We start from the raw sequence: 16,497 nt of genomic DNA on the forward strand, positions 1-16,497 counted from the left end.
GTCACAGCGCCACACAGCGTTCAAAGCAACACACGCGAAAACATTGGTATTCACGAACGTGTCTAACGTTGAGTTTACGCGTTACGTTCCTCACTCGCGAACACGCTTACGTTGATTGTGTAGATGACGTTACGTCGTGAAAAAGGGCCGTGCTGGACGCAGACGGTTGAGTTCGCGGAGTGCATTTCGCATTTAATAGTTAGCTACCTTACCTTGAAACATCCGAGTACGCCTTTGTATAACATAAAATTTTAAAGATTTAAAGAGACGATATATAGCGTTGCGTTCGACCGTAAGCATCGAGGTGACGAACGTTGATAAAAGCTAGCACGTACGACATAATTTGTTTTCTGCCAACATGAGAGGTGGGTCTTCTTACGGCGACAGAGACAGAGGGCGAGACAGGTATTTACACTTGCTGTTTAACTGTCGTCTCACCAGTACTTTTTGGTTTAGTTGCGCGTTTCGTTTTCGACAAGCTAATGTGGCTGTGCTAACCGAGTTGAGCTGGTGCCAAAATGACTACGAACAAGCGTCGTTGCGTAGTAATTCTACTTCCCAAATGTCTATGCTTAAAATCGAATATTGCATGTAACTTACGGACTCCGAGTGTAAAATGTACAATACAGACGAGACATAATTCTGTACTGTGTGGCACTACACAGCCGATATCACATATCTTGTGCTTATTTATTTATTTTTCATATGAATTTATGTCCTTTTCCAGGCCCCGTTTCGGACCTCCAAGTAGTCGTGGTGGTCCCCCGCCTATGAAGTTTGGAAGTCCAGGGGAACGTCTGAAGAAGAAAAGGTGGAACCTGAGTGAACTTCCCAAGTTTGAAAAGAACTTTTACACTGAACATCCGGATTTGCAACGCATGAGCACGGTGCATATGTTTTCTTTTAAACCATTCTAACCGAGTGTCACCAGATTCAAGTGCGTTTCCCTCAATGCTCATTCTCTTCTTTTTTGATGACATTAGTATGAAATTGAAGAATTTCGTAGGAAGAAGGAGATCACCATCAAAGGCTCCGGCTGTCCGAAGCCCATCATCACCTTCCAACAGGCACAATTTCCACGTAAGTGTTCACCACCCACTGATGTGTGTTTTCCCCTTTGTTTTAGGAATACTACTGAAAGATTTTCCTCTTGTCTTGTCTCCTTCCCTAGAATATGTCATGGACGTGCTGATGGCACAGAACTTCAAGGAGCCCACAGCCATCCAGTCGCAGGGTTTTCCAATGGCCCTAAGTGGAAGGGACATGGTTGGAATTGCCCAGACTGGCTCTGGAAAGACCCTCGCAGTAAGAACGTTGAAGAATTATTTAGGAAGCCTGTGAAGTGGAGTGATGAGTTTAGTTCTCAACACAAATGATCAAAGAAAGTTACCAAATTAGGAAAGGGAGAGACTGGCAAAAACTATTCTTGTATTTTGTTGGGATAAAATTTTGCCCTTCATTCTTTTTTTTGCATTGATTTTGAAGACTAATTTGTAAAATGTTTGAATAGTGCTATCAAACAATTTCCCTCTGTAAACCATAACAATGATAGGGGAAAATTAAACATTGTCTTCATATTGCACTTGTTGCAGAAAATGAGAGAATTTCCTCAAATGGAGACCCCTCTAATAAATTTTAATAATTGCACCATGTAAACTAACTGTGTTTTGTTTTGGTTCGTCTTGAAAGTGGCAGTATTGTAGGGCAAAAACTCCATAGTGCTTCATGTGCTTGTTTCTAGCTAATATCAGCCAAATATTTATCATGATCTAAACTTTTTTATCATTTTTTTGGTCTACGTATACTAACTGACAAAAGAAGAGTACTTCTATTATATTTGTCTGTAGCCACATAGTCATAATTTTCAATAATATTTTTTATAGTTTCATAATTATTATATTATGTATTTTTTATGATGCAAGTTCACAGTCAGTATAAAAGGAGGAAGCTAATTTAAAGGAAGTCCTTTGTGGTCAGAGGATCCTGAAATATATTTGTTAATAAATATAAGCCACTATCCAATAATAAAATGTTTTATTTCTATATGTTGTTGACTTGACATCATCATACCAAACGATAAACTATACTTTGTCTCCACAGTATCTTCTCCCTGCCATCGTGCACATCAATCATCAGCCCTATTTAGAAAGAGGAGACGGTCCAATTGTAAGTACAACTATCTTAGTAGGTATCAGTGTCTCCACTGTGGCACTAATAAAGGCCATGTAATCTATTCTTATCATGTTCGTCCATATTAATATGGACTGGTTTCTTTTCTGTCCCCGTAGTGTCTGGTACTTGCCCCGACGCGGGAGCTGGCTCAACAGGTGCAGCAGGTTGCATATGATTATGGCAAGTCTTCCAGGATAAAAAGTACCTGCGTCTATGGGGGAGCACCCAAAGGCCCACAGATTAGAGACCTGGAAAGAGGTGAGGACTGTTTGTCTTCTTTTCACATGTGAAGGAATGATATTTAATGTCGGGTTGGGTTGTAGGCGTTGAGATTTGCATCGCCACACCAGGACGCCTCATTGACTTCTTGGAGGCTGGTAAGACAAACCTGGGACGCTGCACTTACCTGGTGCTGGATGAAGCGGACCGCATGCTGGACATGGGCTTTGAGCCGCAGATTCGCAAGATACTGGATCAAATCCGGGTAAGAAGGAAGCAAGCAGTAAGCTTACATGAAATGATGTGCCCAAAAGGAAAGATGCAGCTGAACACTGAGTTTTACTCTTTACTTTCTTTTTGCTCCTCAGCCAGACAGACAGACCCTGATGTGGAGTGCCACTTGGCCAAAAGAAGTCCGACAGCTGGCGGAAGACTTCTTGAGTGATTATATTCAGATTAATGTTGGAGCTCTGGAGCTCAGTGCCAACCACAACATCCTACAAATTGTCGACGTGTGCATGGACAGCGAGAAAGATAACAAGTGAGGAATTCTTGTCAGATCTCATGCAGTTGCTGCTCTTTATTTTTTTTTTTAAACCTTCTCCAATATAGACAGATGAAAACTATTACATTTGAAAGTGTAATTACATTGGACGTACCTCTGTGTATGTGCATTTATCGAATGATAATGACATTAAAATAGTAATTATTGTATAGTATAATAATAAAGTATAGTATAAAGAATACAATAAGGAATAAAATACTTCCCTGGTGATTAGATCGCATATAATAAGGTAACAGAAAGCTGAAACAAACGTGTCAAATAAGATGGCGCTTCAACACACTCGACGTGACGTGATTCCTTTCACTGTGACTGACCATATGCTTGAATATCACAGATTTTCATTTTGGTTGCAGACTTATTCAGCTAATGGAGGAGATCATGGCCGAGAAGGAGAACAAAACCATCATTTTTGTGGAAACCAAAAAGCGTTGCGACGATCTAACCAGAAGAATGAGGAGGGATGGGTGAGGGAAAATTTACGCTTGGATTTACTGGCTCAAAACATTTCATCTAAATCTGCCGCATCTTCGCCGCAGGTGGCCTGCCATGTGTATCCATGGAGACAAGAGCCAGCCAGAGAGAGACTGGGTACTTGCAGGTGAGAAGAATATAAGGTGATCTTCACTTGCAAGTCAGTGAGTTCTGACCTCTGGTATCTTTCGTACCAAAGAGTTCCGAAGTGGGAAAGCTCCCATTCTCATCGCCACCGACGTCGCATCACGTGGACTGGGTATGTCTCCGTCCTCACGCTACCATCATTTGTCACAGTATTTAGTTGGAGATAAATCCAATTTTAACTTCAGTTCAGGGAATCATACATAGCCATGTATTAAAAATCTTGAATCACTTGTAGTTGTAAAAATGTCCTTTTGATGACAACTAGCACAACTTCTGGTTGGATTTTTGATACTTCTTTTTAGTTAAATTGTGCATGATATAGTAAGGAGGACCAGATGATTTTGTTGTGATGGGACAAGAAGTTGAGAGCCACTGATAACATCTGATCATCTGAAATGTTAGTAAAAAATAGTCCTGAGCTTATAGCCTGGTGTTTGTAGTCTTGAATTTAGATTTTAGATTCATAGAAAAAAATCAACATAAGCTCTAAAGTCATGGTTTTCTTGACCGCTCCTGTGACCGCTGGCTGATGTTAACCTCATATGGTGCTGTGCCACATCATGTCAAGCCATGCTGTGGATTTTGGGTCTGTTTCTTGTTACTTCACTGTGAAAGCTTTGTTCAACAGGGGCTCTTTGGCACACTGCCAGAAAGGAAGGACCACCGATATTATCGCGCTCTCACTGATGTTTCTTATTTAAATCTTTCTTGAAAATAGCTTGTGCTGCCTTGCTTTAAGTGTATTTCGGCATCTTACATTAATTTACCAGTCCAAAGTACATAGGGTTTAAACGATACATCAGATTCAAGACTTGCATCTTACAGAAACATCACACTGCACTTGCAATGGAAATGTTTCTTTAGTTAATAATGGGCTCATCAATGTGTGTGTTTGAACAGTAATATCCCAAGTAATCTGAAAATATGGGTCTGAGCTGACTCGGTGTGTCACTAAAACGTTACCATCGTGGAAGAAGCCGTTAGAGTAAGCTATATTTCTAGGTTAAAAGTAAGTTCATCGCATACATTCCACTTACTCTCTCGCCTGGATATGTAGATTCTTCAATACACGTAGTTCAACACTTGAATGGTGCCATTTGAATTTGAAGAGAGTGTACTTGATGTTAGTTGGAGAAGGGGGGATTCCTGAAGTATCTTTGAGTTGCTAAAATTCCTTGTTTTTTTTCCCCCTCTTCTCCTCTCAGGGTTCGGCAGCACACGGCAGCCGTTACACTCTGCGCTGCTGTTGCTGCCCCCTCGGTCCCGTTAAGCTAGAAGCTTGACTAGTTTTAGAGGGATTAAAGCCCCTTTCGATCCCCCCTGCCCAATGTTGTCCGTAAATCCAGCGAGCCTCACTTGGGAGAAGCCTGAGGTGCCTGTATGTCTGCTCAGCGATCAAACAATGCAGACACACAGGAGACAGTTAGAGGGGCTCGTCTGGATTCAGTCCTGGCCAGGGTCTGAGGAGGGTCCTGCAATGTGGCGAGAGCAACAGAACCAGCCGTTGTGTCCTTTGAGGTTGAACGGTTCTGCTCCCGCCTGACGTTGCTGGTGTACGCAGGAGGTGAGGGATGAACCCTGCGTCCCTCTCCCTCAGCCCCTCCCTATCTACCAGGACTGATGCAGGGGGGACTACCTTTGTAAAAACAACACGAAAGGGGTAAGTACCTCACCGCTCCTTTCTCCTAACTCATCCATGAGCTCAGCACACACGTAGGAAGGGACCATCATCGTGGCACTTGCTCACACAATGGTTCAGTTGTGTTCAAGCTCGCAGTGGTGTCAGAGCCCCTCCTCTTATGAGACGGTCAGAGGTCACCGTCCGATCAGAGCTGATGAGTTTTTAAATGGGTTTGGGTCCGTTCCATCCAACTAATGTGTTGTAAGATCATTGTCTTGCTCTTTGTGGGAAAGTGCACCGTAAGTATCGGGTAAGTAACTCTTGATACAGATTCCTACTCATCATACATCAAAATATACGTCTCACATTTAAACAGGCACATGCACCGATCCACCCCGAGAGGTGGTCAGGCACCCTTTTCTCTGCATGAGGAAGATGCCCTTTTTGCTTCAATCTGCAAGGCATAAAATAAAGATCATTTCCATCCTGATGTATTTTGGTGTCTGATAGCGATTTCATTTCAGTTCTTGTGATTGAGGCTGCGCAAAGTGGCAGCTCAATAGCTCCTCTAACCTGTGCAGTCGCCTACCACAAGAGTTTTAACCTTTATTTGGGTATCATCTTTGTTGTTTAGCATATTCTATGGGAAGAGATAAAAGCACATGAAGTTTGTTATTTTTATATTATTATTGTTATAGCTCAGGGTGCAGTGCCTTAAAGCACACGCTGGACGTGAACCTGGTACCTGGTGTTACTCACCACTGTGTGCTGCGCAATCTCTCACTTTTTGTATTGCGTTTTGCCTGCATGAGAAAAGTGCCGCTCCTGGTGAAAAATGTTGAGGGAAAGTGACTCTCCCAAATGTGTGTGAATCACAAGCCCTGCCATGGTGCCTCCCAACACTCATGCCACACTGAGCGGCAGGCAAACGTGCCTCTGACTCACAGCCCTTAGACATGCACATACAGCGTTTGATACTTGCATTTCTCAATATATTACGTTATTATTTAAAAGCCTTGTTATTTAGTTTCATGTTCGCTCACGGTAAAATGCTCTACAGTTAAAGATGCCAGAAGCGAACTCGCAACCACAAGCTCCCGGGGATGTTCTCGGAGCACAGCTCAGTCTGTCAGTTCAGACGCATGAAAGTTGGTCATTTCAGTGGTTCAACGTTATGATGAGCTTTGCAGAGTCAAAGTTTCCAGCTTGTCCTTGTCGGTAACGTCACCGCAAGTATTGAAAATGAAAATGTTTGTTAATTCCAGACACGGTTCCATAGGTTTGTCCGTCCTTGGTCTAACATTGACGTTTTTCTCTCTAAAAGATGTGGAAGATGTCAAGTTCGTCATCAACTACGACTACCCCAACTGCTCTGAGGATTACGTGCACCGTATCGGACGCACTGCGCGCAGCACCAACAAGGGCACCGCCTACACCTTCTTCACTCCAGGGAACACACGCCAGGCCCGAGACCTGGTCAGGGTGCTGCAGGAGGCTCGGCAAGCCATCAACCCCAAACTGCTGCAGCTGGTGGATTCTGGCCGCGGCGGAGGAGGAGGTGATCACCACAGAAAATCTTTGTCTTTTAACAATATGAATATTGATATAAGTATATATATAAGTTGTTTTGTCGAAAGGGTGGATTAAGAACTATTATTTTTGCCAACAGGCGGCAGATCACGTTACCGTGGCAGCAACTCCAACAACCCCAACATGATGTACCAGGACGAGTGCAACCGCCGCATGCGGGACGGAGGCAGCGGCCGAGACGGACGCAGCAGCTTCGGCCGCAACAGCCGCGACGGTGACCGCTCCGCGTCCTACAGGGACCGAAGCCGGGAGGACAGGAGCGGCTACGGCTCAGATCAGTACCAGAGCTACGCCAACAACAATAACGGCGGCGCTGGGGGGTACAACCCTCGCAGCGGGGCTCAGCCTGGGAGCAGCGGGCCCATGGCTCCCACCGGGCCGTTCGGTCCACCTGCTGCTCCCGCTGCACCTGCTGTGCCTCACGTGGGCCCTCAGCCTCTGATGACTCAGCAGTTTCCTGCGCCACAGCCTCCATTGATGGGCTTCATTGGGCAGCAGCCTTGTTCCTTTCCTCCTCACCCCCCCGTCCCTCCAGCACACAATTAGAAGTTTGAGTTTTCAGCTGTCCTCTGACCTTCTTTTTGTTTCCAATGTCATTGTGAACATCCATCTCAAGTTTGCCCCCAAAAAATGTTGAAGCCCAGATTAAAATACTCACAAAGCTCTTACGAAACACTCAAACATGGATTTTCAATTGACCCCGGCGACCGAGCACTTCAGTTTATGAGCTCACATTGGTCAAATATGTTTCTACTTTTTAACACTGACCATAATCTTACGGAGCTACAATCTATTTTGTATATTTCTAAAGCTAATATTTAGTTTCTGGTGTTTAGTTTCCCTCTAGTTTACATGGAATAGTTCAATGTAGTTTGTAAACTGACTCATCTTTCGCCATCACAAGTGAAATTGAAGGAGTTGTGTCTCCATTAATGTGTGTTTTGTACTTTGACATAACCATCGTACGCTTGTTCATATCGATATGCAGATTTCAGTTGTTTTACTGTGGATTATAAACTATAAAGAATTTGGTTTGATCAGGATAAATGTGCAGGAAGTGTAGTCCAGGGTTGAGAAGAAACCATTCATATTTTGTTGACTTAAAGTATGGTTGGGACTGTTGCAGCAGAAGACCAGCAAGGTCAATGAATTGCAAACTGTTTCGGGGAGGGAAACCTCAAGACGTTTGTTCTGTTGAAACCAAGGATTAGAAAAGGCCATGAAACTGATCAACAAGCTTGTGTACAGAGGGATCAAGCTACCATATTTAGCCGTGTTCACTGACTGGTCTAGTGTCGTGTAGTGTGCTGGCGTCCAGTGTAGAGATCAATAGAAATGCAGTGTTGTGCGTAAATGGCCGAAACCAAAGTTCACCACCTGGCTGGTTTCAATATATTCCCAACTTTTCCAGTGGCAACAGAAATACACCGTTGAGTGTGTCATCAGTTCCCTCGTTCTTTGGGAGTCGTCGTGTAAGGTGCTAAAGCTGCCAAGATAATTCTCCAAGCATATATCTCAAACTCAGGAGTTCTTGATGTCAGTGCGAAAGATGAATACACTTTCTGCTTTATATTTGGCCTGAGCCAAAGGGCTTCACATTCCAGAGTTGTGTGTTGTATTTGCATGTGATTCTTGTGCTTTGTATCCTTTTTCAGATGATGTGTTGTTCAGCATGTTTTTTTTTTTTGATGTATTCAGATTTTTTTTTCTACTGATAACATGTTGATAGCTTCACTATTATTCAGGCTTAAGTAGTTTTGCTTTCCTCTGTAATATCCGATTGAGTGGCGGGGAGTGATCGTCACAATAAGCTTTTAGGTCTGTAAATATGCCAAATATCAGGCTAAAGTGAGAAAGAATTGGTTAGTTATGGCGATTACACATGGCTTTGTACTTTGCTGAATAAAATTCATTTCATATTATTTTGATTTTTTTCATGAGGTGTCATGAAACAGGGTTGATGAAACACTGTCCTCATTTTCAGAGGCCACTAGATGGTGCTCTTGGTTCTGTGAGCCAAACATTCTACAGCAGACGGTGCCATCTAGAGGCCTCAAATATCAGGACAATGTTTCATGAAACCTCATCGACCCATCACCATTCGTGACATCTGACGGTAAACTACCCAAAAAGTGAGGAATTAAGTGACACACCCAGAACTTTGATCTCTTTAATTCCATCCATACAGATCCATGCTCCGCACTTCAATAAAATAGGTTCCATTTTTCTGACGCACAGAGTCATTTCTGGAAGGAACCAGTTATTCAATGTACACAGCAAAAGAACGTCCCCTCAGGCACATGTGGTGGGCTCTAACCCGATGTAGGAGACGTCTGCTCAGGACTTCCCCAGTCCGTCTTTGGGTGAATCAACAGAGAGTGACAGGTGAGATTTAAAACAGCTGATGTGCAAATTACAAAAACAAAACAAGTGCAAGAATGTGTAAACAAATCTCCAGAGATTAAAAAAAAAAAAAAGTGAACATTTTAAAAAGGTGATCGCGGAAAATTGAAACACAGTATCCCGACCTGGAAAATCACTTTTAAATAAAACGCAGATATAATTCTAGACTTTTAACAAAAAGCTGTAACAAAAGTGCCTTAAAAAGTTTGGAACGAAGCTTACTGCATATCAACGTCAGTACAGATGAAAGAATATTTATTGCTGCTCGTGATATGAGCCGAGTATGTCACCAACATCTGCTTTGGATTGTTGTGCAGTATTGACTGGAGTTAAGTTTTTTTTTTAAGTAAGGAAGCTTAGAAAATCTACAGAGTTTGGCACGGATGCTGGCTCTGATATCAGTTCTTCACATCTTCAATAACTCAAATTACACATGAGGAGAAAAACCCAACGGTAAAATCATAAAAAAAAAAAAAAGAGTTTGATTCATGGAAATGATTGCATTGAGGACTTCCACTTAGCTGGAACATCTGAAGTGGCTGCTTTGTACAAGCTGGATGGACGACGGAGATGGCTGGAGAACGGAGGAAGGCACTAGGTAGAAGACTTCTCCCAAGCGTGTCGGTTTTTCCAGCGGCGATGGACGCTAATCCAGGCAGGGGTCACGTGACCAGAAGGTCATCCATCCAGCTAAAGGCTCCCCCAGGTGCTTGGAGGAGGAAACTGGTCCACGTCGCCGGATTCATCGTGAGCTCTCTCTCCAAGGTTAAATGTCAATTTATAACGCAAACGCACTTTTTCCTGAAACACAAGAGCAAATATAAGTCAAATTCTTCAATATTATATTAAGTGGATGAGTAAATATTGATACTAAAAGAGGGCAGCTAAGAGGAGGAATGAAGATAATGCAATATAGTTGCAAAAATGTGGTCCAAATATGTGGTTCATATGTTCTATTTCTATTGTTCCCACATTGTTTGAGGCTCAAACTAACGCAACCTTGTACCTTGAGAGGGTTGGCCAGCAGCAGGATCTGTGTGATGGCAGCAGGGGGCAGTATGGGGTTAAAAGCAGGAAGCTCCGTGTTCGACGGAGGCAGCAGCTTCACTTTCATCACCTGGACAACACAAATGGGTTCTGGCGGGTCACGTGAGGACTGCGTGGCGTGGACCTACCTTGGGAACGGCAGCCTGAAAGCGGATGTTTGTGACGGGGATGGGGGCGGAGGAGAGCATGGAGATGATCACGACCAGCACGTCGGGGCGCAGGGGCGGACAGTCACGAGCGAATGTGAACAAAACTCTTAAGCTGTGCTTGTCGAACACCGTCACTGGCAGCAGGCTGCCTAAAAAAAAAAAAAAAAAAAAGAAAAGAAGACGGTGAATCTTCGCGCACATATTCATGGGCACGATTGTCACGCTTACTCGGTTTGATCAGCTCCAGAGGCATCGTGACGTCTGTCAGAGAGATGTGGTCCTGGGCATCTCCAACAGCGACGGGGAGGAGGACGGGGGGCGCCACTGCCCCACTTGATGCCTTCACAGTGGTGTTGGAGGGCGGCTGGGGTTTACTGTGGGCCATGGACTGAAGATCTCGTAAAGTGATTCCTGACTGGGCCTGGTGCTTGTCCCTGCCAGTCAGAGAAGGAGATTAGCTGAGCGCAGCATGAGCTACCGTGGACAGCTACTGTGAGGGTGAAATGGAAGCGTAAGTGCCCACCAGAGGGCCCTCTCAGCCACTCATTTACGTTCTGTGTTGTTGCTGCGCCAGGCCAGGGACCCGTAGACCAGCGTTTTTCAACCATTCAACCCAATACTGAGGCTCACCACCAAAGGAACCTCAGCAAAACCGCACTTGTGCTTAAAGTCCTATCGAAAATCCCGATTCATTTGTGAAAAACTGCAGCTACTGACACTCGATTGTTATTGCAATGCTATTGCCATGCTATTTATAAAAACAAATAACACACAAATGTATTTGTTTCATGTGTGTCCAGAAAGGGGTGGGCAACGTGGTAAATATATCAGGATTGATGTGTTCATTTACTTACTTAAAATAACTGTTTCGATTTTATTACTTGTCTTTTGCACGATTTTATTGTAGTTTTGAGTTTCCAGACAAATCCTTACCATTCTTTGCCTGAACTTGCTTCATAAAAAACAATTATTCTTTCTCTCCTCACATTTTGGAGCACATTTATTTTGTTAGCTTTTATTTTTTTTTAAACCACAAAGCAAACTTTGACAGTCCACGAGTATCAATAAAGTTTTGAAGTGAGAGGTCACGTTAGCTGCTAGCTATGTTAGCTCTGCTGTGCAGACAGTCTTTGGCATCGCGGGTCTGACAAGGATCACGCCCTCCATGGTTCTGTGGTGAAGGTGTGTGTGTGTGTGGTCAAAATAGAGGCGCGTCAGGTTTAAAAACAGCAGGAAGTTTGCGGCTTCTTGGCTGTGAGTGTGTGGGAAGAGGAGCGCCGCGCATCACAGCAGCGCTGTTTTGACTAACGGACAGATCAGCGCATCAACACACTGCAGCTCTACAGTATAGTGGATAGAAAGAATGTTAGCGAATCCATGCGATCTCCTCACGTCACATTTAATGGAACCATATCGCCCACCTCTCTCTGGACAAATGAGGTGAAACTGGAACATTTTCCCACGGCACACCTGACACGCTCTCACGGAACACTAGTGTACCGCCAGTTGCTGCTGTAGAGTTGCAGCATCAGCAGCGGCATCACTAACCATTTGACTTGCTGGTCCTCTGGAGGCAGTGACTGTTGGAGCAACGTCTTCCCCAGCAGGTCCAAGTCATCCAGGACTTTGGTTGCGGCTGTACTGTCCCCTACGGTTGGTGTCAGCTGGACTTGGAAGAGAGTTGGCATGGGCACATTAAAGGTCGCAGCAGACGCGTCAGTGGAGGCGGCGTGCTGGGACAGAAATAACAGGACAGAATCTGCTTCAGAACACTGACTCATATTCAGGGGGAGCGAACCAAAACTCACCTGGAGAGCGTGAGAGTCTGAGTTTTCTGTCGCGTTCAGTCCTATGATGTAAGAAAAGGTGAATTATTTCAAGGCGGAAGCAAGTAAAGTGAGCAGCCCCCTGCAGTGTTGAACTAGAGAGGCATCGGGCTTTGTTGTGGTTTTGCCAGATGTTGCCTCCTGAGATGACTCAGGCTCAGCCAGCCAGCTACCCGGAGGGTGCCTTCAGGAGCCATTCGTGCGCAGAAAAGAGCTGACTCGGGAGCTGTTAAACTGCTGCGGCTGGTGATCTCACGGGCCAGATGCCTTACCCAGCATCATGAGTTCGTCGTCTAACAGGCTGATCCCCGTGTTCTGCGGAAGAGACTGCAGGCTTGAGGCCTCCCGGTCTGAAGGAGCAGCGCCGGCTGACGTGCAGAGGCCCTCCAGGTCGACGAGAGCCGAGCTGCCACTGCCTGGTTTGGATCAGAACACGGGGCGTTATACAGTATTAACCAGATAAGTGGTTCCAATCTGACCAGACGACGACCGACCTGATGTTGCCACACTGTCGTTGCTCACCACCTCGCCTTCCACCAGCTTCCGATAAAGGTTGATGACTTGAGTCAAACTGTCATTGGCTTGTAAAATATCCGCTGCTCACAAACACAGAAAATGAAGCAATGCATTGTGACGGGCGACTGTGCTTCCCTGACCAACCTAAAGCTTCATCGCTGTCCTCCGTGTCACTGGCTAATCTGAACAGTGTGGGTCTCATCTTCTCACAGCGCAGGTAAAGATCCTAAAAACGCAAACCAACCATGTCAGAAAAGCAGAGTGAGCCTCGCGCTTCCTTCCCAGCACTTCACCTTGACAAGCTCTTTGTTGTCGTGCGAGCCGCTCTCGGCAGCGTAGCCCTCCAGCAGCTGGTTCAGCAGATTCACGCTCTCCTTCACCTCTTGGATGGCGTTGACCCGCTTTGAGATCTTCTCCACGCGCCTTTGGTCCTTTTACCACAGCAGAAACAAAGCAAAGGTGTGGCACGACAATGGTGTGGGATGTAGTTCAGTTAAAACAGTGTTATATTTGGCCCAATACATGACTTCTCAGACGGAAAAGTCCAGCGTCATTATTAAGCTAACTAAAAACTGAAACTCCAGTACAGCAGACGCAACGGCATTGCTTTCCAGTGTCTCGCTGCCGAGTCAGGGAGGGGAGAAGGGGAAAGTGTCAAGTCTTAAACACTCTACTGAGCGCAATAAACAGCTGGCACAGTGTCCTTCCCCTTACAGCAATGAGACACTCCAAAAATGAGCAGTTCAGTGACTGCTGAACAGGCTTCAGGAAGCCATCTTCACAAAGGCCAACCTCGCCACGTAACAGTTCAGGTGAATGTCCCTCAAATGACAGAGACCATGACCATCTACAACGAATGAATAAAGAAGTTCAGTTGCCCTCTTCAAGGACTGGAACTAAGCTGTCAATGTTTCCCTTGCACAACACTAAGATACACAGTACAGTGAAGGAAACAAACTACAGAAGGCGCAGGGTTAAAAAAAGCAACAAGACCTCACCTCCTGGACCATTTCCTTAATAAGCTCATTGGCAGCTTTCAGGTCTTGTGGCTGTGTGCTGCTCAACAACCGAGACAGTGTCTACAAAAACAGGATGGGCCAGGTAGGGAGCGGAAGAGGGAGCGGAAGAGGTTAATAAACATCAGATGTCTCACTTGGCCTCCTTCTGAAACACCAGATGAAGCTGACAGGTTGATGAGCCAGAATCCCTGACATGTTTCAGAGCTCCTTTCTTCTCAGAACGTCGGTGACTTACCTTCGATTTCTCTTCATCCTCAAAGATGGCATTTTTGGATGCAGGCTGTGGGAGGGGCTTGTCCTCAGGAAGTATAGGATCCTGCTTGACAATGCCTGGAAGGGAACAATCACATTAAGTATTAAGACAATAGCTTTTGTACTGGCATATGTCACGGCACAGCTGCCGCACACACACCTTTTGTGGGGGCCTAACCAGGACTCAACATTCATTCAACACTACAATCTTAAACCGAATATAAGGAGGGGTTGTTTTGAAGTTTCCATCCTCAAACTGAGGCTTAACCTTGTGGGGTCCAGCAAAAGTGTGCAGTTAAGAAAGTTTTAAAAATCAAATTGTAATCTTAAATAGAGTGAGGGCAGCCATACAACACACACCTAATATTTAAAATAAGTCCATGGGTTACGGCTGTAGCGTGGCTGTAGGTGTTCAAGGGGAGCACCAAGGTAACTGTGCACAAGCTCCTGATCTCATGTTGTTCACTGAAATATCAAGACATGCTGCTTCATCACCTACTTGCCCACAAAGAGGGGAAATAGGTTGACATCTTATCCTCATCCTCTGATGGGTAATGTTTTCTACAGGCCTGACGGTGCCTCGGGAGCCATCGATCACACCAAAATAGCCGAGTCACACGGGGAAAATGGGAGTACAAATAGATAAAAGCAGAACTAGACATTTGAGTCACGCTTTAGAATTTTTGTTTGGGAACTTCTGAGATAAATACATACTGGTGTGCTTAAAGTAATCCACTACAATGAACAAAATTGACTGTTTATTTTAATACATCGCTACTGGTACATAGCATATTGAATTGATCCATCGACATACATGCCTATTGAATACCCATTATTTATGGTTCTATGTTGTGGTGCAAAATGTCTTTTTTTTTCCAGTGTCACTTTCTCTCGTGTCTTTGCCATATCCTTAGTGTGTTTTCAAAGTCTCTTCTCTAGAATAGTGTTGAAGCTGTTCATTTTGTTACCTTGTTTTTTCAGCATTTGATAAGCGTCTGCTATCTTTGTCTCCTCTGGCAACTTCTTTGTCCAAAGGTACATCATCTCCACAACTTTTTTCTTCACTGGTTCTGGCGCTCGAGAGCCCAAATACTGAAAACAGAAACTCAAATCAATTGCAACAATGGCAGAGTTCAGGGGTTTCCGTTGTTATGATTAAGAATAAAACATTATAGTATTCAAATTAATGCACTATTAAGACTAAGCATTACCTTTGGTGAGACCACCTTTATGAGTTCATTCAGAAAACGAAACTTTCCCACTTCAGTGTGAAACCGCTTTCCACAATCTGCGATGCACATCTCGAGAACCTGACAAAATAGTAAGGACACTTTAGAGACTTGACAGCCAGCGAGAGCTATTATGGCAACAAAAGCATATTGAGCATTGTTTCCTACAGTATATATTACACAGAACCTGACTGTAAGTTACTGAAATGAACAGCCTTGCATAAAAAAAGATTCACCATGAGTGCTTGCAAAGCCTCCCACTCCTGGGGAGACTGGATTTTGTGAGCCAGAAGTCTGGTTGCGAGCTGTGGGCTGAGAGAAGGGTAAAGCATAAGTATATACTGAAGAGGGCGGTGCTTTCTGGAACTGTACTTTGGTTTATCATCTTCTCACCCTTCAGGTTCATTGTTAAGTTGATCACAAAAGCCCTTGACACTTCCCCAATCCGTATCCTTATTCAAAGGGTTGGTGGCTTTGTCTGTAAGAAGTGAAATGTCTTTTTCAAAGTGGAAACATTTTGGATAAAGAGGAAATGTAACCGACGAAGCAACAATAAGTAGAGCAAACAGGGCACGGCGAGATGAATTTGATACGGTGGGATGGGCTGGAAATGAAGAGCTTTATTGAGTAAAAAAGAGCTACGATTAGTTAACAGGTGTTAACTGGAGAATAACAGCACAGACCAGATAAACAAGATATTTTGCAGCTCGACGTTTATCCGTTGGGTAAACTATCAATAATGTGTTTTGGTATCACTCTGACCTTGTTTAGCAGCAGTTAAAGCTCGCATGCACGGACTGTATTTTGTATTCATGCTGGGAACAGTTATTCTATAGAACAGAAACGTATAAGCGTAATAAATCAAGTCGAAACCAGTTTCAAGACACACCCCTTCTTTACTGTTACTGATTGTTAAGAGCTTGTTTCAATGAGAATAAACGAGGTGACTAGATTTTGAGGTGCTCACTGCCCTATGTAAGTTTAACTATATTAAAAACATTGCAGTGAACAAACAAAAGGCAAAGGTGAGCGGTTGGTTTTTAACTGCACTTTTGACATCCGCTGTCATTGTTGGAGCCTCGACATTCCACGTCGCCACATGGGATGACGGTTCCGATAGACACAACTTACTATACCACACTCTGCAGAGAGGGTCATCGTGACCTTAACGTGAAGCAAATGCAACGATTGCAGCGACTTACTGATGCGAGACTGCAGGCTGGCCTCATCTGGAGGCGCCGCCATCTTGCCGGAATTCTAAACAAGGTGTT

General features: G+C 44.4%; 2 protein-coding genes across 3 annotated transcripts; one reads left to right on the forward strand and one right to left on the reverse strand.

The window, feature by feature from the left end:
• Positions 1-134: 134 nt before the first annotated feature.
• LOC128753369 (probable ATP-dependent RNA helicase DDX17) lies at positions 135-8,707 on the forward strand. The gene is made up of 13 exons (XM_053855003.1): positions 135-405; positions 728-887; positions 984-1,080; positions 1,172-1,305; positions 2,101-2,166; positions 2,289-2,430; positions 2,496-2,656; positions 2,760-2,932; positions 3,310-3,420; positions 3,493-3,554; positions 3,627-3,686; positions 6,520-6,753; positions 6,865-8,707. Exons 1-13 carry the CDS (start codon positions 359-361, stop codon positions 7,329-7,331), a joined length of 1,914 nt encoding a protein of 637 aa, XP_053710978.1. The 5' UTR covers positions 135-358; the 3' UTR covers positions 7,332-8,707.
• A 234-nt stretch (positions 8,708-8,941) lies between these two features.
• LOC128753370 (ADP-ribosylation factor-binding protein GGA1-like) lies at positions 8,942-16,476 on the reverse strand. Of its 2 annotated transcripts, none has more exons than XM_053855004.1 (17): positions 16,429-16,476; positions 15,620-15,704; positions 15,463-15,538; positions 15,209-15,307; positions 14,966-15,089; positions 13,981-14,075; positions 13,725-13,805; positions 13,020-13,157; positions 12,871-12,952; positions 12,705-12,806; positions 12,483-12,626; positions 12,193-12,233; positions 11,933-12,117; positions 10,613-10,818; positions 10,364-10,533; positions 10,195-10,305; positions 8,942-9,989 (listed from the first exon to the last, which is right to left on the reverse strand). In XM_053855004.1, exons 1-17 carry the CDS (start codon positions 16,469-16,471, stop codon positions 9,879-9,881), a joined length of 1,893 nt encoding a protein of 630 aa, XP_053710979.1. In that variant the 5' UTR covers positions 16,472-16,476; the 3' UTR covers positions 8,942-9,878. The 2 variants fall into 2 exon arrangements, with proteins under 2 accessions (XP_053710979.1, XP_053710980.1); XM_053855005.1 differs by lacking the exon at positions 16,429-16,476 and adding an exon at positions 16,358-16,395.
• Between the last annotated feature and the right edge of the window lie 21 nt (positions 16,477-16,497).

The sequence above is a fragment of the Synchiropus splendidus genome, chromosome 2 (assembly GCF_027744825.2).
Source record: "Synchiropus splendidus isolate RoL2022-P1 chromosome 2, RoL_Sspl_1.0, whole genome shotgun sequence".
Taxonomy (NCBI): domain Eukaryota; kingdom Metazoa; phylum Chordata; class Actinopteri; order Syngnathiformes; family Callionymidae; genus Synchiropus; species Synchiropus splendidus.